Here is a 22,136-nt window from a genome sequence, read left to right on the forward strand (position 1 = left end):
GGTCTTGAAATCTTTTGACAGCTTCCAAAGTTAGTACTAATTTTTAACCTTTTTCAACTGGACCAAATCACTACTTTACTTTAAAATCCATTACCCCAATTTTTTAGACGGAGTCATTTCATCCCTTGACTAACTATTTGAGGCATAAAACATGGAGAAATACATTTGGAAGGGGTATAAAAAAAAATTGGCAATTAACAGACTTCATTCGTGGACAACGAAAATCAAGGGACAACAATTGTGGTCCGGATCATTGTCTGGTGGACATGAAGACATTTCTAGGAACTCGTATACTAAATATTCTAACATGACGTCCTTCAAACGCTTTGAGTACACACCCGTGGTAAAATATAAATATATTGCCAGTGCTGTTCCGATTGTACTCCCACGTCATATGCTTTTTTATGAATGAGATACCCGACGTCATAGAACAATGACAATAGAATGTAAGCATTTTACGGGAAAATACACGCTTGTGAATCCGAAAATCATCACAAGGAAACATACACAAATGATGCTAAAATGTGGCAAAAGCCCTTTATTGTACATCATATAAGACATATAAATAAATTATCATTCAAATTCATCCAAAACTGTCTAAATACATTATTTTAAATAGTTTAAGCATGTCACTAATGCAGTTTGTTCCGTTCTTTTACGATAGTTTATTAGTGCGTTTATTTATGGGAACGGCAAATATTTACCTACACCTAGAGCGCTTCGATCCAAAAGAATTGCCGTATGTGTCCTATCAGAATCGAAATAATTCATGGGGGCTTGAATATATCTAGATTTTACCACGGGTTGTCCCTTTATGCCGATATTTTACCCCTCGCTATCGCTCAGGGGTAAAATATTTGTCATAAAGGGCCAACCCGTGGTAAAATCACGATATATTCAAGCCCCCATGAATTATTTCTTAAGTAATCCTATTATGCATAATAAGTAAGAAATTCACACAACCAAACTTTTTCTCAAGCAGTCAACCATGAAAATGTGGTCAAAGACAATGTACATATGACAGACCGAAACTTTGTAACATAAGGTATCTATCTGTACACAAGGTATGAAACTTCCAGGTATACTTCAGACTAATAATACTGCGACTTTTGCTGCAGGCAAGACATAAAATATAAGCATCCTGCTCTGATAAAGCAATACAGCTTCTGCTGTAATGTCAAAAATCAAAACTTCAAGAACTAGAGGCTCTAAAGAGCCTGTGTCGCTCACCTTGGTCTATGTGAATATTAAACAATGGACACGGATGGATTCATGACAAAATTGTGTTTTGGTGATGGTGATGTGTTTGTAGATCTTACTTTACTAAACATTCTTGCTGCTTACAATTATCTCTATCTATAACAGTACTTTCTGTGGAAAATGTTATTGAAAATCTTCAAATTTTAAGAAAATTGTTAAAAATTGACTATGAAGGGCAATAACTCCTTAGGGGGTCAATTGACTATTTTGGTCATATTGACTTATTTTTAGTTCTTACTTTGCTGTACTTTATTGCTGTTTACAGTTTATCTCTATCTATAATAATATTCAAGATAATAACAAACAAAAAAAACAAAAATTTCCTCAAAATTACCAATTCAGGGGCAGCAACCTAACAACCGATTATCCGATTCATCTGAAAATTCCAGGGCAGATAGATCGTGACCTGATCAACACTTTTACTTCCTGTCAGATTTGCTCTTTATGCTTTGGTTTTTGAAAACTGCATTTTACCCCCATGTTCTATTTTTAGCCATGGCGGCCATCTTGGTTTGTTGGCCGAGTTACCGGACACATTTTTTTAACTAGATACCCCAATGATGATTATGGCTAAGTTTGGTTAAATTTGGCCCAGTAGTTTCAGAGGAGAAGATTTTTCTAAAAGATTACTAAGATTTACGAAAAATGGTTAAAAATTGACTATAAAGGGCAATAACTCCTAAAGTGGTCAACTGACCATTTTGGTCAGGTTGACTTATTTGTAGATCTTACTTTGCTGAACGTTATTGCTGTTTACAGTTTATCTCTATCTATAATAATATTCAAGATAATAACCAAAAACAGCAAAATTTCCTTAAAATTACCATTTGAGGGGCAGCAACCCAACGACGAAATGTCTGATTCATCTGAAAATTTCAGGGCAGATAGATCTTGACCTGATGAACAATATTACCCCTGTCAGATTTGCTCTAAATGCTTTGGTTTTTGAGTTATAAGCCAAAAACTGCATTTTACCCCTATGTTCTATTTTTAGCCATGGCGGCCATCTTGGTTGGTTGGGCGGGGCACCGGACACATTTTTTAAACTAGATACCCCAATGATGATTGTGGCCAAGTTTGCTTAAATTTGGCCCAGAAGTTTCAGAGAAGATTTTTCTAAAAGATTACTAAGATTTACGAAAAATGGTTAAAAATTGACTATAAAGGGCAATAACTCCTAAAGTGGTCAACTGACCATTTTGGTCATGTTGACTTATTTGTAGATCTTACTTTGCTGAACATTATTGCTGTTTACAGTTTATCTCTATCTATAATAATATTCAAGATAATAACCAAAAACAGCAAAATTTCCTTAAAATTACCATTTCAGGGGCAGCAACCCAACAACGAAATGTCCTATTCATCTGAAAATATCAGGGCAGATAGATCTTGACCTGATGAACAATATTAACCCCATGTCAGATTTGCTCTAAATGCTTTGGTTTTTGAGTTATAAGCCAAAAACTGCATTTTACCCCTATGTTCTATTTTTAGCCATGGCGGCCATCTTGGTTGGTTGGGCGGGGCACCGGACACATTTTTTAAACTAGATACCCCAATGATGATTGTGGCCAAGTTTGCTTAAATTTGGCCCAGAAGTTTCAGAGGAGAAGATTTTTCTAAAAGATTACTAAGATTTACGAAAAATGGTTAAAAATTGACTATAAAGGGCAATAACTCCTAAAGTGGTCAACTGACCATTTTGGTCATGTTGACTTATTTGTAGATCTTACTTTGCTGAACATTATTGCTGTTTACAGTTTATCTCTATCTATAATAATATTCAAGATAATAACCAAAAACAGCAAAATTTCCTTAAAATTACCATTTCAGGGGCAGCAACTCAACAACGGAATGTCCGATTCATCTGAAAATTTCAGGGCAGATAGATCTTGACCTGATGAACAATATTACCCCCCCCCTTTTCCCATGTCAGATTTGCTCTAAATGCTTTGGTTTTTGAGTTATAAGCCAAAAACTGCATTTTACCCCTATGTTCTATTTTTAGCCATGGCGGCCATCTTGGTTGGTTGGGCGGGGCACCGGACACATTTTTTAAACTAGATACCCCAATGATGATTGTGGCCAAGTTTGCTTAAATTTGGCCCAGAAGTTTCAGAGGAGAAGATTTTTCTAAAAGATTACTAAGATTTACGAAAAATGGTTAAAAATTGACTATAAAGGGCAATAACTCCTAAAGTGGTCAACTGACCATTTTGGTCATGTTGACTTATTTGTAGATCTTACTTTGCTGAACATTATTGCTGTTTACAGTTTATCTCTATCTATAATAATATTCAAGATAATAACCAAAAACAGCAAAATTTCCTTAAAATTACCATTTCAGGGGCAGCAACTCAACAACGGAATGTCCGATTCATCTGAAAATTTCAGGGCAGATAGATCTTGACCTGATGAAAAATTTTATTCCATGTCAGATGTGCTCTAAATGCTTTGGTTTTTGAGTTATAAGCCAAAAACTGCATTTTACCCCCATGTTCTATTTTTAGCCATGGCGGCCATCTTGGTTGGTTGGGCGGGGCACCGGACACATTTTTTAAACTAGATACCCCAATGATGATTGTGGCCAAGTTTGGTTAAATTTGGCCCAGTAGTTTCAGAGGAGAAGATTTTTCTATAGGATTACTAAGATTTATGAAAAATGGTTAAAAATTGACTATAAAGGGCAATAACTCCTAAAGTGGTCAACTGACCATTTTGGTCATGTTGACTTATTTGTAGATCTAACTTTGCTGAACATTATTGCTGCTTACAGTTTATTTCTATCTATAATAATATTCAAGATAATAACCAAAAACAGCAAAATTTCCTTAAAATTACCATTTCAGGGGCAGCAACCCAACAACGAAATGTCCGATTCATCTGAAAATTACAGGGCAGATAGATCTTGACCTGATGAACAATATTACCCCAGTCAGATTTGCTCTAAATGCTTTGGTTTTTGAGTTATAAGCCAAAAACTGTATTTTACCCCTATGTTCTATTTTTAGCCATGGTGGCCATCTTGGTTGGTTGGGCAGGGCACCGGACATATTTTTAAACTAGATACCCCAATGATGATTGTGGCCAAGTTTGGTTAAATTTGGCCTAGTAGTTTCAGAGGAGAAGATTTTTGTAAAAGTTAACGCAGGACGACGACGGACGCCGGACGCCAAGTGATGAGAAAAGCTCACTTGGCCTTTCGGCCAGGTGAGCTAAAAAATGCCTTTACTTTAAAAGGGTTATCTATTTGCTTCTGTATTGTGTGCTTGAAGCAGTGATACTGATTAGAGGACTTCTACAACTGTAGTCAGGAGTTATAGGGTACCATCCATCATCTTCCTCCTCTAATTATTTTATCCTGGAATATCTGGTATCAATCATTGTCATGCCTGATAAACATTAACACAAACAAAATGCATTGCTCATGAACAAGCAGAGTATGGAAACTTTTTTCAAAGGCCACAAACATATGATGTATAAAAAATAAAAAAATATGTTCAAAATATTTATTTTCCAAAAGTAACAAAAATGACTATCTACTTTTTAACAACAAAGACTAGAAAATTAACAATACTGATACATTTGATTCTGTTATACAATGCAGTGACTTCATTCTTGATATTTATGAAAGTAATTTTATTCTTATTGATCAAAATATCCATAAAAGGAATGTGATAAATATAGGAAAACATCCTAATTTTTTGAGGTAGCGACATTGTTTAAAATCCCAATTTTTAAAAGAAATGTAGTTTCATAACATATTTTGGATCTGTGGTCGGTACATTCAAATGCAATGCATTAATACCCTTTCTATTTTTTTGGCCAGCATTTCATCAAGTACTAAACCCTTGAAACATTAAAAAAAAAAACGATTGTGTAAAAAATTATAATAAAATCAACCTTTCTTCATAAAAAAATATATTAAAAAGTAAAAAATGAATGACTTTTCTTTTGCTTATCAATTTGATGTTTAATCTTAAAATAATATGTTTCCTAATTTAGAAATAAGATACAATGCAATTAATTCTAGACAAACTGTATCATGTGTAGGCTCAACAATTAAAAAGAATTTGTAAAAAATTAATACAGCACATATATACTTTTTGCATTAGGCCAAAAAAGATATTTTTGGTTTTCATGTAAACATAATTTTTAATACCTCAAAATGCCTACAATAATGTATTTTATTGGCACTTTTTGATTATTAATCCTAATAAAATTAGATCTCCTTATATATTCCTGGAAAAGATAATTCAGTTATAATTTGACAGAAGCAAGATAACATGCTGTTCTGGTCTCACACAAAATCAAAGATAGGGACATACATTAATATAATATAAGTTCCACCTGAATACAAAACTATCTTTTTTTGTGAGTGCATGCATCTTAAAATGTTTCTTTCAAAACTATTATCAAATGGGCATATTTTCAATGTATTTTTTTTTATTTCTTCTAATATCTGCCGCAGCTGAGGTTTCAAGTAATTAAATGTTGACTGAATATCAAACATTTGTTTTACATATCAGGAATATCAAACATTTGTTTTACATATCAGGAGCATATTGATTTCATTGAAAAAAACAGGACCATTTAATAATTAAAAAACATACATTTTTGAGTTACCTTTCCTATATTGTGCAATAGAGAGGAGAATACAAGGAATGTAAATCAACCTAAAGTACACATATAAAATAACTTGCCCTATGTATAAAAAGCACTAAGTAATCACATGGACCAATGAACAGTGAATATGACATAAGAAATATCACCTTTTTTATAGCACCATAAAAAATTGCATTCAAACCCAATAAAATATATTAGTTTCCACAATTGTTACCTACCTAATGTAACAAATATGTAAACAAACTAATTAACATTACAAAATGTCCAATCTAATGAATGGCATATGATGGTGATCACTGTTAAACAATATGCATAAGACATGTTTAACGATATGTATAAGACATGTTGTACAATATGCATAAGATACCCTATACAATATGCATAAGACATGAAGAGTTATTTCCTGCTCAGGTCTATTGTTTACATATCCATCAAAGCTTTTATATCTTGTATTCGATTTGTCCTCTTTTCCTCTGCACTTTGTTTCTTGCCAAAAGCCCCCTGCATCAATTTCCTCTTTTTGTCCTGTAAATCCATCATTCTGCCTTCTACAGAGTCATCAACAACAAACTACAATGATATTAAAAAGCAAATATTTGATACAGTTTCATTAAACTTTTTCTCTCATAATTAGTTTTTCCTTATACAAGTAATCTGAAAATATGCACTTTTTTGATTGTCATTTTTCATGGTTTTAACCCTTTCCTCCATAGTGACGCCTTTTGACGCCTCCCCCTTTACTCCATAATGATGCCTTTTGACGCCTCATTTACTATCTATGATGAAACACATTGTTCTCGAGTAATCCGTGTCAGATTTTACCCAAGTTGTATCCAGAATAAGAAGTAGAAATTCGTTAATAAAAGGTGTTAATTGTGTTGATGAACTAATTGTTTATCAACTTGAACTATAATTTTAAACTTGTTGTTTTCTTTTTTTTCTTTTAACACCGTCGTCATTTTGTCTCTCTTTTTGTTGACAACTTTTCAAAGCAGCTGAAATTGCATTAAATACGATTTCTGTCATGAGTTATTAATAAAGCTGTTAATTGAATGCACTATCTTCATTTTGTACGATATAGTTTGAAGTGAAATGAGTGCTGGTATGATATTTTGAATTTCAAAAATGATGAAGATCAAGTCAATGCGAGTCCAAGTTTAAAGCAACAAGAAAATTGCAATCAAATGCTCTATATTACATAATTGTGCTTAAAATAACATTTGGAATATCAGGAATTAATTTAAGAAATGAAAGATATGCAGTCGATGTCATACCATTCTGTTTTCCGACACATTTTGGACAAGAAATTGATAGTGTGTAAAATGTAAACATGTGAATTCTTTGGGGAATCCCTTTTCTGACTTTTGGCCATTACACACCAACGAGTCATACAGTGGGCGAGAACATATAACTATTATCAACCAGAAAAAATAAACCTTTCATTGCATTTTTATTATAAATCTTATTGAAATTGAATCATTTAAGCCTAAAAATCATTTTCTTGAAAAATTTATTTGTAAATTAATTGTTTTTCAACTTTTTCTTCTCGGACTTCAAAACCCTGCCCACAACTCGGAATCAACAAAGTAGTACCCCACTTGCACGCTGTTTTTGCATAAAAAAGACGAAAACCTTTTATTCTCGTACTTTATTTCAATAAAAACACCCATATAGTATTCCGCGAACTTCCATGTTCATGATATATCATATTTATTTAATATTGTTTAAAAACATGGAACAGATTAGATTAGTATATATACAATCCTTACAGAAATATTGTTGTCCTAAAATAATGTAGTAATGTAAAATCTATCATAAAAATATTTACACCTACTATTTTATGTACATAAAGCATAAAATATTGGTAGTTACGATATCTTTAAAAGTAGATTTAAAAGGAGTGGAATAGATTTAATAGCAAAAAGTAAAAGGGCACAGTTGTGTCTATTTATTTCTTGACAGAAAAAATAAAAGGATTAATACAAATATAGATAACTAATTAATGGTCTGGGATTTATTGTTACTATGTACACCACTAAAATTAATATTAATTGTTATTTTACGTAAAGAATTATGACGACATGACAAAGGCTAATTCAATAAAGACAGAGAAGATCAAAAAGTTTTCATCACCACTTGTACCTTTGGAGTAACGGATAATTTCAACAGGGAACCTTTCAACACTCTATTTTAAGAACGAAAGGACATTTCCATTTTAACTATTTACACGTTGACTATGTAATAGATAAGGATGAACTACGCACACGATTTATCTGGAGCTCTGATGTGATTAATAATAAAATACAATAAAACCAAAAAGTATATGCAGTCTAATTAATATTTATGTCAAAACGGATTATCTTGCAACTTGGTGCATTCTTACTTTATGGGACGAGTAATCTTAGGCCATGGGCCACCCTTAAAAAATTGTTTGGCATTGCCGACCCACACTATCAGCAGGTGGGTAGGTAGGTAGGGATTTTTTTTTTTTTTTTTACATTTAAAAGCTTTATACATGTAAATCATGAAGTCTCTAGACCAATGTTGTCTAAAGCATTGCAGCATTGTTGTTTGTACATGCTGGTGGATTCTTTGAAAGGGGTCAACCGTCAATGTCACATTCTATATCATATGGATAATTTCATGCAAGAAATTAAAGTCAGTTTTATTGGCAGAGTACCCGGAAAAAAACACAGAACTGAGGCAGGAAACTGACAAATTAACCATATAAGATGGATGACATGAAAATTGAACGTTTATTGTGGGACTGCCCATTGAACAGAGGCCTGATGTCACATCTTGAAGTTGTGGTCACAGTTTGGTAAAATTACCATAAGTTAAATGGCTCAAACACTACGGCTCCTTGTACAAATGGACAAAGATTTAAAACTTTGATTGTTTGCCTTGGTTTTATAAACATCACTTTCTACACCATATGGGTAATTTCATGGCAGTCAGTTTTAGTGGCGTACTAAACCGTAGTACTTGAAGGAAAACGCCAACCTGCGGTAGGAAACTGACTAACCTTACCACATACGACATGAAAATCAAACCTTAATTTTGCAACTGCCCAACTAGGCCTCAAACCAATACCTAGAGGCTAGTAATCATACATGTAAGGTGTGACAAACTACCATACAAACACGCCTACTGCCCCTGATAAGTTTTGAGGATAAAGGATCTGTACCAAATTAGGATAGCAAAATATTAAAAATTTGAAAGGTTGGCACAAATAGACATGGTGTTTATACTATAAATATACTTAAGTGCAAGGTTTATCAGGGCTAGGTTTAAAACCGTTATGATAAATTCAAAATGGAAATATGCAGCAGGACAGACAATTTTTGCAGATAAATAAATTATGGGTTGTAATGCTTGTTTGATTAACAGAAATCTGGACATGCATTACATGAATACAGATAAATTAATGAGCCCTTAGAATTGTGGAAAAGGAGGGGACTTTATTCATCACTAGTACACAAGATACGTTTATAAATATGTTTCTGTCAGTATCTTTTATGTTTTAAGAATTTTTTATGTTTATTCATGTTAAGAAGAAAAGGGGGGAAGTACTTCAATTGACACAAGATGCTAGTCTTTAAAATATGTATGTTTTGTACCAGGCTAGCATCTACTGGTACAAAACTACTATAACCTGTAAATCTGGAACCATTTTGGTCTTTAAGATTTGGTGATTACAGCCATAATTATCTTGAATGCATCATTGTGGTTCTGACTATAGTAGATATTGTTCTCTGGTTCAAGGGAAAATTTGTCAATGATAAATTTCAAATATTTAATAAGTTCAACAAATGTAAGAGCCAAGCATATTCAACAAATTTAAGAGCCACGCATATTTGTTCTGTGATGTCCCGGTGAAAAACTTCTATCTCATGAAGTCGAGCAGACATCATCTGTTTCTGCTTTACAAAAGATAAAATTTGAGTCCTCTACAAGGTGTCTCAGAACGTTTCTTTCAAAGAATAGCTGAAAATTTGATTTTTGATTAACTCCATCTCCCTTAACCAATGCATTGCAGCATAGGGAGATGCTTTCCCCTGTCGGCCTCTTTGACATTACTTTTGGCAGACTTTTTCTATTCCATGTCATTTAAATGTTTGCTCCCAATACAGTGTAAGGCAAGCGCTTTAAAGATTGTGATTTGAAATAAGTAAAGCCAGGAACAAACTCGGCGGATACGATCAAATTCCGGCACAATTTCGATTTTTTTTAAATAAAAAAAAATAAATTTCTGAAACGCAAATAAAATTATTTGGGCGGCAAGTTTTTCAGTGGGTCGGGCGGCAATGCCAAACAAATGAAATTTTATTTTAGGCCATGTATATATATAGTGACTGGTTTACTGTAGAAATTTTACGATCCAGTATCTATATCTGTATGTAAATAAAGAGGTCGTGGAACCAGTGTAGACAATATTCGATGAAGTTGTCAGATATGACTAGAGTTTGGACTATACTTTGCCGAAAGTACAACAGATTGATGTTCAATGACAAATAAATTTACTACCCCTTGGGCTACCGCGCTACAGACATTTACTAGCCTGACACAAAAGCTACTAGTCTTGGGCTAGCGTTAGTGTGGTACCCTAATCTTGAACTTAACATACAAATTCAACCTTGTTTGTAATGTTCCCTTTGGTGTCGAGTAACAATTTACATCAAATTATATCATTAATATCTTTCAAGACATTACAAAGTTATATCAGATTACACATTGTAATTTGAATATGAGGAAAAAAACTAGAGGCTCTCAAGAGCCTGTATCGCTCACCTGATTCTACTTGGATTTTGAAATCATATAAAAATATAAAATTTGGCTACAAAGTAACAACACTTGGCCAGCACCTCATTAAGAAAGGAACATTTATACTATGTTTGCTTTCATTCAATTCAGTGGTTCTATTTTAACCAAGTCCCCTGCTGGAAGCCATCTTGGATGATGGATTGGCTACAAAGTAACAACACTTGGTCAGCATGTCATAGGGAACATTCATTCCATTCAGTGGTTCTCTAAAAGAAGACATTTGTATGTATTTCCCATTGGGTCCTATGTTAAACTAAGTCCCGGACTCCCCCTATATTTCATTTGATTTGTTATATTGTCCCATACATGAATATATATTGTTTAGGGATGGGGATCTCGACCGTTTACAAGTTCTCAAACAGGAGGGGTGGGTGACCATAGGGACTCCCCAATAACTCATTTTATTAGCTCACCTGGCCCGAGGGGCCAAGTGAGCTTTTCTCATCACTTGGCGTCCGTCGTCTTTAACTTTTTACATTTTGAACTTCTTCTAGAGAACCATAATATGGAATGAAACCAAACATGGCATGAATGTTTCTTATGAGGTGCTGACCAAATGTTGTTACTTTGTAGCAGATCCATCATCCAAGATGGCCGCCAGGGGGGGACTTAGTTTAACATAGGACCCTATGGGAAATGCATACAAATGACTTCTTTTAGAGAACCACTAAATGGAATGAAACCAAACATAGCATGAATGTTCCCTATGAGGTGATGACCAAGTGTTGTTACTTTGTAGCCGATGCATCATCCAAGATGGCCGCCAGTGGGGGACTTAGTTTCATAGGACTCAATGGGAAATACATACAAATGTCTTCTTTTAGAGAACCTCTGAATGGAGTGAAACCATTCATAGCATGAATGTTCCTTATGAGGTGCTGACCAAGTGTTGTTACTTTGTAGCCGATCCATCATCCAATATGGCCACCAGCGGGGGACTTAGTTTAACATAGGACCTTATTGGTAATGCATACAAATGACTTCTTTTAGAGAACCACTGATGACTGAATGGAATGAAACCAAACATAGTATGAATGTTCCTTATGAGGTGCTGACCAAGTGTTCTTACTTTGTAGCCGATCCAACATCCAAGATGGCCACCAGTGGGGTGACTTTGTTTACCATAGGACCCTATGGGAAATGCATACAAAAGTCTTCTTGTATAGAACCACTGAATTGAATGAAACCAAACATAGCATATAAATGTTCCTTTCCAAATGAGGTGGTGGCCAAGTGTTGTTACTTTGTAGCCAAATTTTATCTTTTTTTATATGATTTCAAAAACCCAAGTAGAGTCAGGTGAGCAATACAGGCTCTTGAGAGCCTCTAGTTTGTTATATTGTCCCATACATGAGTATATATGGTTTAGGGGTGAGGATCTTGACCATTTCCAAGTTCTCAAACAGGAAGGTATAGTGACCCCAGGGACTCCCCCTATATTTCATTTGAATTGTTATATTGTCCCATACATGAATATATATGGTTAAGGGGTGGGGATCTCAACAGTTTTCAAATTCTCAAACAGGAGGGGGTGGGGTGACCCAAAGGATTCTCCCTATATTTCATCTGATTTGTTATATTGTCCCATACATGAATCATCTTCGCTAGCCAAGGGTTATGATCCACTCCCGTTCTCTTCACCCATGGCGGATTAAACTAACATTTGTGATAACAATACTGCGCCATCTATCGGGTGATTAAAGTCACGCCCATTCCGAATACATTATTCTTGACAAATGGAAGCACTTGAACTCTTCAATTTGGAGGTAAAAACACGGTAGCGTCTAGATTCTACACACTTGGTAAAGCCGGAAATGAAAATATACGTCAAAATTCATGCATTTATGTATGGAACATACACAGGAACTTCTTAAAGTTGATTAAAAACCTTCAAGTTGTCACTAAATGTAGTCATATGTTTAGGGATGTAAAGACTTGTTACACAATAAACACATGGCAATTGTTTGTGTCTCCGAAATTTTATCTCAATCCGCCAGGGTGAAGAGAACAGGAGTGGATCGTAACCCTTGGCTAGCGAAAATGTACATGAATAAATATGGTTTAGAGGTGGGGATCTCAAACTTTACCAAGTTCTCAAACAAAATGGGTTGGGGTGACTCCAGGGACTCCCCCTATATTTTATTTGATTTGTTATATTGTCCCATATTTGAATATATATGGTTTAGGAGTTGGGATCTCGACCGTTTCCAAGTTCTCAAACAAGAGGGGGTGGGGTGACCCGAGGAACTTGCAAAATATTTCATTTTATTTATCATATTGTCCCATACATAAATATATATAGTTTAGGGGTGGGGTGGGGTGGGGATCTCATCTGTTTCCAAATTCCCAAACAGGAGGGGTTGAATTGACCTCAGGGACTCCCCCTACATTTCATTTGAGTAGTTATATAGTCCCATACATGAATGCATATGGTTGAAAGGTGGGGATCTCATCCATTTCAAAGTTATCAAACAGGGGGCCCAAAGGACGCCACCTATATATCATATGATTTGGGTACATTCAGGTATTCTATAATATAGTTGCATTATTTGTGAAAATAAAGTAAGAAACTTCCAGCTTCTTTAACCATCGTGTATCATCGTACAACGGATATAGGTACTAACCAAGCGGGCGTGAGTGATTTTGATCTTACACGGCAACGAAAAATCTATGTTTTGTTCACATAATATCAATGTGTACTTCAATCTAAACATAATTGCTGTTTTGAGAAATGATTTGGTCGTAGGTTGGTGATTAGAGATGTCTCATTATTTTCCCAAAACAAGAGGGATTACTAAAAGCATGTGCAAATACTTGTAAAAGAAGTTGGCCCTCGTCTCATCCGATATAATTTTATATTCATTGCAACTCTTTTTCTGATAGAAGGTCAATGTGTGTGTGTAATAACTTATAAGTATAGCTGTTTCAATAATTGGCATTGAAATCTTTCATACATATGTTATTTTTCGATATTTTATCCCTAAAGAAGCATTGTGTACGGTGTTTAGCTGACCACATAAATCAGTATGTACGGTGCATAGTTAAGTTGTTATACACCGTACACAAAAACTTTATTTTCATACTCGTTTATTACCCAAAGAGTTTTGAGGAATGAGTTATCACAGGTAGGTTTATGATTGGTAACCATTACTTTTGCCCTGTATTAGGTTATTTTCAGATAAAACATGTAAATGTCTCAACAAATGTATCGAAATTGAAAGTTGGTGTAGACATTCACAACTATTTGCGCAAGTACAAGTTAATTGTTCTTATTAGAATATCAAAGTTGTTTTATAAATAGGAAAAAATCGATGCGAAAATTATTTGGGAGCAGGAATTTCAAATGTTGAGAAATGTACATTGAATATTGATAAAGCAAAACGAAGATTTTCGTTACCGTGTAAGGTCAAAATCGATCATGCCCGCTTGGTTAGTACCTATATCCGGTGTACTGATGATACACGGTGTTAACTGACACTTCAAAATTGAGAAAAAAATGCCCCTTAAAAATTGCAATAATATATTTACACTATAAAAGCATCTTACATGCATTATCAACATTTATAACTTATAATTTATTTTTTTACTGTGACCAGGAACATTTATATTGTTAGATATACTGTTCTCAGCTGTCTCATTATATAGGATTTTGACATTAATATTTGTCAAAAAGTAATTTTGAGTTTCTGTATAAAATATTTTCTGCTTTTTCTTTCTTTAACATATATCTTTTGGTTTTCAATTCTAGTGTTTATATTCATTTACCATGCATAGATATATTTTGTCATTTGCCTGGATTTTTTTTGTAGTTGAACGCCAAAATCCTGAAATCACCCTTATCCGCTTTCAGAATCGGATCCGATATTGTAATTTAATCACGGCATCCATTGTTATTGTGTTTACAATATTGATTTTGTCAGTCAGATACGATTTTACATGAATTTACACATTATTTGTCCGCTATTTCCTGTATAAAGTGAACTGTTGAACAAAATGAACATGGCTGTCATGAATAATAAGGATGAAAATAAGTTTTGAGATCGTTTATTTGGAGACTTTTGTGAAAAGGTTTGCAAAGTTATTTTTTATTTTCTTTCAAGTGGACTGAAAGGTCCGTCGGGCATAGCTAGTAACCAAGTCGAAAGTCTGATTGCAAAAGTGGAAGGTTGCAGACCTCGGACCACCGCTAGATTGAAACCCTGCCTCCAAATTGAAAAGATACGAAAATTTTGTCTTCTAATTTGAAATGGCCACCAACAGCATGAACAGTTGAACTTATTATATAATAGACTACTGACGTAGTTGCACTACGTTTGAAGACAAACAATATTCCTACGACTTTTGCCTTTTGGAAAATCTAAACTTCTGTTCTTTAGAGATTTTCGGCAATTAAATGTTACAATTGTTCTTTAACATCTTAGCCAAAAGCACAGGCAATAATAAACTACATAAGGATTCATAATGAGCACTACTTCTTATGTGCAACTTTAAAACTTTTGGGTGATTCGACAATCATTTAAGGTTTTTCTGGTCCAGATTAAAAACTATTCAAAAAGTGTTCAATTAGTTATATAACATAGTAGCCAGCTAGATAATAACAATGGCAAGTATTTCAGCATTTATTGGGTAGAACACAAATCTAGGGTGCTCGCATAATGCAGATTAACTGCATAATAATATCTTTTTTAGCCCAAAAAAAAAACGTATTAACCACCGACAGATTCCTAGATACCTCACATGCATAATTTATCCCCAAAGTCATTGCAATATAACCCCTCCAAGTGATTCCAGGTGGTGTTTTTGAAAGATCTCTGATACATTTAGAGCCTAATTTATATGTACATTATTTAAGAAAAACTTCTGATGAATGGACTACCTTCTTTTTTAAAATCATTTAAATGAATTATGTGTATGTTAATACAAAGTTGCTCTGAATGGTCATCTATTGCAAGCTTGAGTAGAACCAAACAAATGAGGTAAATGTTTTAACTTTTATACATGGATTACTTTCACTGCAAAGTACATCTGGAAGTTAATTCTATTTATAAAATATCCAAGTAACTTTGAACAAGTAATTATCAGCCTACTTTTGTTATTGTTACATTCCTGGTTTGGCCAAGTCTGTGACATCTATCAAAACACTGCTCCTCTGTAGCTGGATTCCAGGCCTAGAAAAAGAGAATTCAAAATACATAATTTCAATGAAATATATATAACTAATTTTAGACTAAACTTGTGTGCGATAACTTTTAATTTGTATAGGAACCTATTGAACATAGGAATGATTTATAAGACATCCTTATTAGCTTTACTTCCTGTGCCTTAAAAAATACTCTGAATATCTCTTCATAAAATTGCATGTCACTGCATTTTGACATCAGATTATGCTTGACAGGGCCTTAAACACAGATGTCATAATGTTTGACCTTAACGTATCACATTATCTTCTAGTTTGCCGACTCATAATCAATAGGCTACTTCCCCATTCTAAAACCTGTATAGTAGGGGCTCAATTAGTGACTAAGAATTTGGTTGTAATTTCTACCCCTGCAATCAAGTATAAAAGCTTTCTGTTTGACAGTCTCAAAGTTGTATTTTACAAAGCATGCAATAGCCAAGAAACAAAGTAACATGTGTTTACATTTTGATTAATAACAAAGTAACAAATATTAATTCTCACAAACATGTTTAACCCCGCCACATTCTTTATGTGTCTATCTCGAGTCAGGAGCCTGTAGTTCAATGGTTGTCGTTTGTTAGTGTCCATCACATTTTTCTTTTTCATTTTTTTGTTATAAATTAGGCCAGAAAATTTTTAATTGAATTGTTTCAAATTTTTTATGTACATCTTTTTATAGCCAACTATACATTTTGCTTTTTCTCATTGTTGTAGGTCATACAATTGTTTTTAATTGCTTTCATCCATTTCATTTGAAGTTGGGAGGAAATCTATCTAATTGCCAATCATACCACATCTCCTTATTCTTATATAACTAATAACTTGTTATTATCAATATAGAAGTCTTACAGGGTCCATTAGGAATACTCTGGAAGCTGCTATCAAGTTGATTCCAACTCCACCAGCTTTAAGAGATAGCAACATAATGGTAGGTGAACCAAAACTGCTGTTACTAAATTGGGTTATAGCTGTCTGTCTCTGCTTCAAACTCATAGTTCCATCCAACCTCACAAAGTTAAATCCATGCATACTACAAAAAAAATTATATCACTGTTAATGTTTATCTGTTCAGAAGTGGGCTGTTTTGATTGCTTTCAAATATTTCTACTATTGAGATTTCCATTGCCCAGCTTGCCCTACTTGGCATTCTATGAAAATGTAAATGCATGCATGATAAATTATCTAATTTTCCATTTAAAACTTCTTTCAATAGACAACTTTGGAGTTTGATGCATTTCCGTCAAAAAGTCTGGTTTTAGTGAACATCATTAGTGTGTTTAGGTGCATCTTCACTTCCGTTCCAATGTTGAGAAAGTGGTTGGAAAACTGTAATGCTATATTGCATGTATTATTCGGCAAACTAGATTTTCATAAATGACAATCAGCACTGCTGTTGTTGGGAAATTGTAATTAAGTACCTACAAAACAAATATTATTTCTAGTTAATCCTGCACAATGACGATCACTAAGACGCTTGATGGACGTAAATAGTGCAGATCATTGGACTATTCAATGATTAAACTTCCAATAAAATAATACATGTCATTCCTTGCAGCATTTATTATTACTAATATAAAATTAAATATAATCAACATTTCAAGAGGCATAACTTTTTTAACAATACTTGATTGGAACTGATTAGTTTTCTTGTCCTTAAGGCACTGCTGATATAAACCTTTGATATAAGTTTGATAAAACTCTAGAGAATTGTATAGTGAGAGCAGCTGCAATGCACTTTTCAATATAATTACTATTTCCAAGGGGCATAACTCTTTTTAAAATAGTAATTCAATAATGATTTTTAAACTTGTCCTAGCCATTGCTGAGATAAATCTGTATTAAGTTTAATATAAAGATGGCATAAAAATTTATAAAACAGCTTCCCAATCCATACAATAAGCTATTAAATATTAACTTTACTTTTGTCAGATCTACAACAATTACATTCACTGTTGCACCATACTTACCCTAAAGGTATTTCTATAAGTGACAACAAAGATGTGAATTGTGAAACAACCAAACTTTTAACTGTGGGGTCCTCTTGTCTCAACTTCAACAAAGCATTGATCAAGGCATCAACCTGATGTAAAAGAATTTTTGTTATTTTCATTGAGAGAGAAAATTTATGATAATTCAAAATATATTGATAAGAATCAAAACTCCCTCAACACTATGTGATAAATGTTTCAAACTAATGTCCTATCTCCAGTAAAATTCCAAGCATTTGTACATATATCCTATCCCAACCTTACCTTAACTTTAATATCTTATCCAGCTAGGTTTTTGAGGATTTGTAATAATATCTTATTCAAACAATACTTTAGCATGATATATAAGCAGTAGTAATAATATGTAATATTGTTGAATTCTGCACATTTTAGCACTGGTTTTCAAAGTATTGTCATGATGATTCAATAAATCTTTCTGGTTGCTAGACACAATATGTAGCCTTTTTGAACACCTGTGCTCACTCGACAGAAAGCTTCTTATTGTGACTAGCAGCTGCTATTTAACAATATCAATATGCAGAGAATCTGAAAGTCAGTACATATTAGCACTAATATCCTATTACCATCATACCCTAGCACTAGTTCTTAGTATCAACACTAATATCATATCCCACTTTTTTTTCTAGCACAATACAATAATACTCCAAATTGACAACAACACTGGAGTTTAATTTAATATTATTTATTCGTGAACCCCTGCATCCGAAAGGAACCGCCTTGCCACACGCGCCGATCTACAGGCCACCAGCATATACATGGACCAAGGAATATTCCATACTTGCAACGAAATAACAACAGAACAAGATGACCACAAAGTCCGATACCACCTTAACATCTATAAATGATAGCAGAAGAAACGTACCACGGGCGCCGATCTTAATAAATCAACTAGGAATTCACAAGTCAACCATGCCATTAAACAGACCAACTACTGCAGACGATCCAAAAATTATAGAGTCACCAAATAATGAACAAGGGAACATTTTTTGACAATTTTATTATCCATAGCAGCGACCATAATCTTCCTATTGTTGCCGACGCGCAAGGAAGTAGTAACCTCCAACAATGGCCGGGTTGGAAGAGAAGCCTTGTAAAGTGATAGGAACCATGGGAAGTTCGTCCAATTAGATACCCAGCCTTAAGAACAATTTCATGTATCATATTATAGTAAAACGAACTCAAGTTACATTGTAAACAAACTCTAATTTTCTATATTTATCTTATCTATTTATAACTCTGTATTGCTACTCTCACTTTTCATTGTTTCTCTCACCATGACGACGTCAAATTCAATGCACCACTTTGAGTACTTCAGGGATTAATTTCTGTATAAAAATTGTCTTGATGAAGCCGGTCTTGCAGGCGAAACCGGTAGACCATAGCAAATAAAATTGCAGACAATTTGAAGTGTTGTTGTCAATTTGGAGTATTATTCTAAGGTTGCATTCATTTGCATAATTTGACAACCCTGCATACCAAGGTATCCACTTCAGGGACTCTATCGAAACGATTCACACAGGCGTTGGTTCAACTCATGGAGTTTAATTTTCTAGCACAAGTATTGATATTCTATCCCATCTTACCTTAGCACTAGATTTCCAAGTACTAGCACTAATATCCAATTGTTCTGTGTCTTTCTGTTGATTCAACTCTTCAACTGAAGGTGAAAGCAATTTGTCTGTATCTACATTTCCTCTACATAATGGGCAATGTGGATGTGGCTGAAAAGATAAACATGGATATTCAATCATCGGAGGTAAGATATATAACAATTCAATACAGATAAGACATATTTGGAGATCTGGAAGAATAGGATTGCAAATCTTTGTCTATTATGATAAAAAACAAATCTTCAAATAGTACTCTCACTTATTTCTCTTTTTCTCTTTACAAATATGTGCAAGAACTAAATTAACTTGTGAAAAGAGGCAATTGTAAAGGCAGTCTTTACTGTAAAAATATATATGGAGTCAGGATATTCCCATTATGTAATTGTGATACACTAATCTGGTTCAGGGTCTTTTCATTTACTGTGGATTCATTTTTTTTCGTGAATTAAGGAAAACTTGCATGTTCATGGATATTTGATTTCGTGGTTTAGCAAAAGTCTGCATACAAGCCTATAGAAAATTTGTAATTAGTTGAACATTTAATTTCTTGGTTCACCTTTACCCACAAAAATTGGTATCCAAGGAATAATAATGAATCCACAGTAAGTATGAAATATTTCTCAGAAGTATACCTTTTCTGCCTGAATCACAGTATCAATGCATCTCTTACAGAAGACATGTGCACAATGAGTAATAACAGGTTCCTTCAGACCATCTAGACAGATAGCACATTCTTCATCCGAACCAGATCCTAAAACCAACAACAATTTGCCGATTAATTTTTCTCTCAAATGATCAGGAATGGCCTGCCCTGGTTCAAGGTGCCCAACAGTCTCCTGAATTGCTGCTGCTGCTTTGGCAACAAGCAGTGGATGGCAACACATCTGTCTTAACCGCATCAATATAGCCAAAACATCGCCATAGTTATGAAGCAATGTACCTTGAGTGAAGTACCTGAAATGTTAAAATATAATGCTGTTAACTGTTTTAAATATCCATTATAACACTATATCTTATCATCATTTTTGTCGAGCCTGCAACTTTTGTTGCAGAAAGCTCGACATAGGGATAGTGATCCGGCGGCGGCGGTGGCGGCGGTAGCGGTGTTAGCTAACTTCTTAAAAGCTTTATATTTTAGAAGGTTGAAGACATGGATGCTTCATACTTTGTATATAGATGCCTCATGTTACGAAGTTTCTGTCAGTCACATGTCCAATGTCCTTGACCTCATTTTCATGGTTCAGTGACCACTTGAAAAAAAGTTCAGATTTTTTGTAATGTTGAATTCTCTCTTATTATAAGTAATAGGATAACTATATTTGATATGTGCGTACCTTGCAAAGGTCCTCATGTCTGTCAGACAGTTTTCACTTGACCTCGACCTCATTTCATGGATCAGTGAACAAGGTTAAGTTTTGGTGGTCAAGTCCGTATCTCAGATACTATAAGCAATAGGGCTTGTATATTCGGTGTGTGGAAGGACTGTAAGGTGTACATGTCCAACTGGCAGGTGTCATCTGACCTTGACCTCATTTTCATGGTTCAGTGGTTATAGTTAAATTTTTGTGTTTTGGTCTGTTTTTTTCATACTATATTCAATAGGTCTACTGTATTTGTTGTATGGAATGATTGTAAGGTGTACATGTCTAGCGGGCAGATGTCATATGACCTTGACCTCATTTTCATGGTTCAGTGGTTATAGTTAAATTTTTGTGTTTTGGTCTGGTTTTTTTCATACTATACGCAATAGGTCTACTATATTTGTTGTATGGAATGATTGTAAGGTGTACATGTCTAGCGGGCAGATGTCATGTGACCTTGACCTCATTTTCATGGTTAAGTGGTCAAAGTTAAGTTTTTGAGTTTTGGTCTATTTATCTAATACTATATGCCATAGGTCAACTATATTTGGTGTATGGAAATATTTTATGATCTTTATGTCAGTAGCGCAGGTTTCTTTTGACCATGACCTCATTTTCACGGTTCATTGCACAGTGTAAATTTTTTGTGTTTTGGTCTATTTTTCTTAAACTATAAGTAATAGGTCAACTATATATATTGTATAAAAGCATTGTTAGCTGTACATGTCTGCCTGGCATGGTTCATCTGACCTTGACCTCATTTTCATGGTTCATTGGTCTTTGTTTAGTTACCTTGGTTACATACCTGCCAAGTTTTGAAAGTGCCCATGGGGGTTTTAGTGCGCGACAACAATTTCAAAGGTTACAATTCTTTGCGACGACTATTTTGCATGTGCTGTTTTGTGGTCTAGAAAAGGTGTCATATTTGTAAGATGAGCTTACATGCCTTTTTCTAAAGTTTATTTGCATGATTCTAGTTATTAAATATCAGTAGAAAAGATGATCATGTAGCTGCAAGACCAGGAATTAATTTCATGTGTTAGGATATTAAATAATTGTTGACTTTTTCAATTTAAAATTATGCACAAAGAAAGACCTTTATCAGGTTGGGAACAACACCTAGGGGTTCCCCTCAATGTAAGGACATTAAAAACCACTTTTTAAGTAAAAATGAGCACATTTTCTGAGTGATATTCATATTATTTGAAGTAACTTTCCCCAAAGAATTATACATCTTATGATCTATCTGGTATATGGTCAACACATG

The 22,136-nt window shown here is 34.1% G+C and overlaps 1 protein-coding gene across 3 annotated transcripts in view; it reads right to left on the reverse strand.

Moving 5' to 3' along the window:
- Window positions 1–4,755: 4,755 nt before the first annotated feature.
- Window positions 4,756–22,136, reverse strand: part of LOC139517598 (helicase-like transcription factor) — a 70,451-nt gene continuing 53,070 nt past the window's right edge. For all 3 annotated transcript variants that reach the window (XM_071308822.1, XM_071308825.1, XM_071308824.1), the window contains exons 20-25: window positions 20,141–20,462; window positions 19,482–19,619; window positions 17,857–17,969; window positions 16,739–16,919; window positions 15,798–15,878; window positions 4,756–6,456 (exon numbers count right to left, since the gene is read on the reverse strand). In XM_071308822.1, coding sequence (XP_071164923.1) covers window positions 6,307–6,456; window positions 15,798–15,878; window positions 16,739–16,919; window positions 17,857–17,969; window positions 19,482–19,619; window positions 20,141–20,462 — 985 coding nt within the window. In that variant the 3' untranslated portion in view covers window positions 4,756–6,306. The remainder of the gene's footprint in view (window positions 6,457–15,797; window positions 15,879–16,738; window positions 16,920–17,856; window positions 17,970–19,481; window positions 19,620–20,140; window positions 20,463–22,136) is intronic.

The sequence above is a fragment of the Mytilus edulis genome, chromosome 3, assembly GCF_963676685.1.
Source record: "Mytilus edulis chromosome 3, xbMytEdul2.2, whole genome shotgun sequence".
NCBI lineage: Eukaryota > Metazoa > Mollusca > Bivalvia > Mytilida > Mytilidae > Mytilus > Mytilus edulis.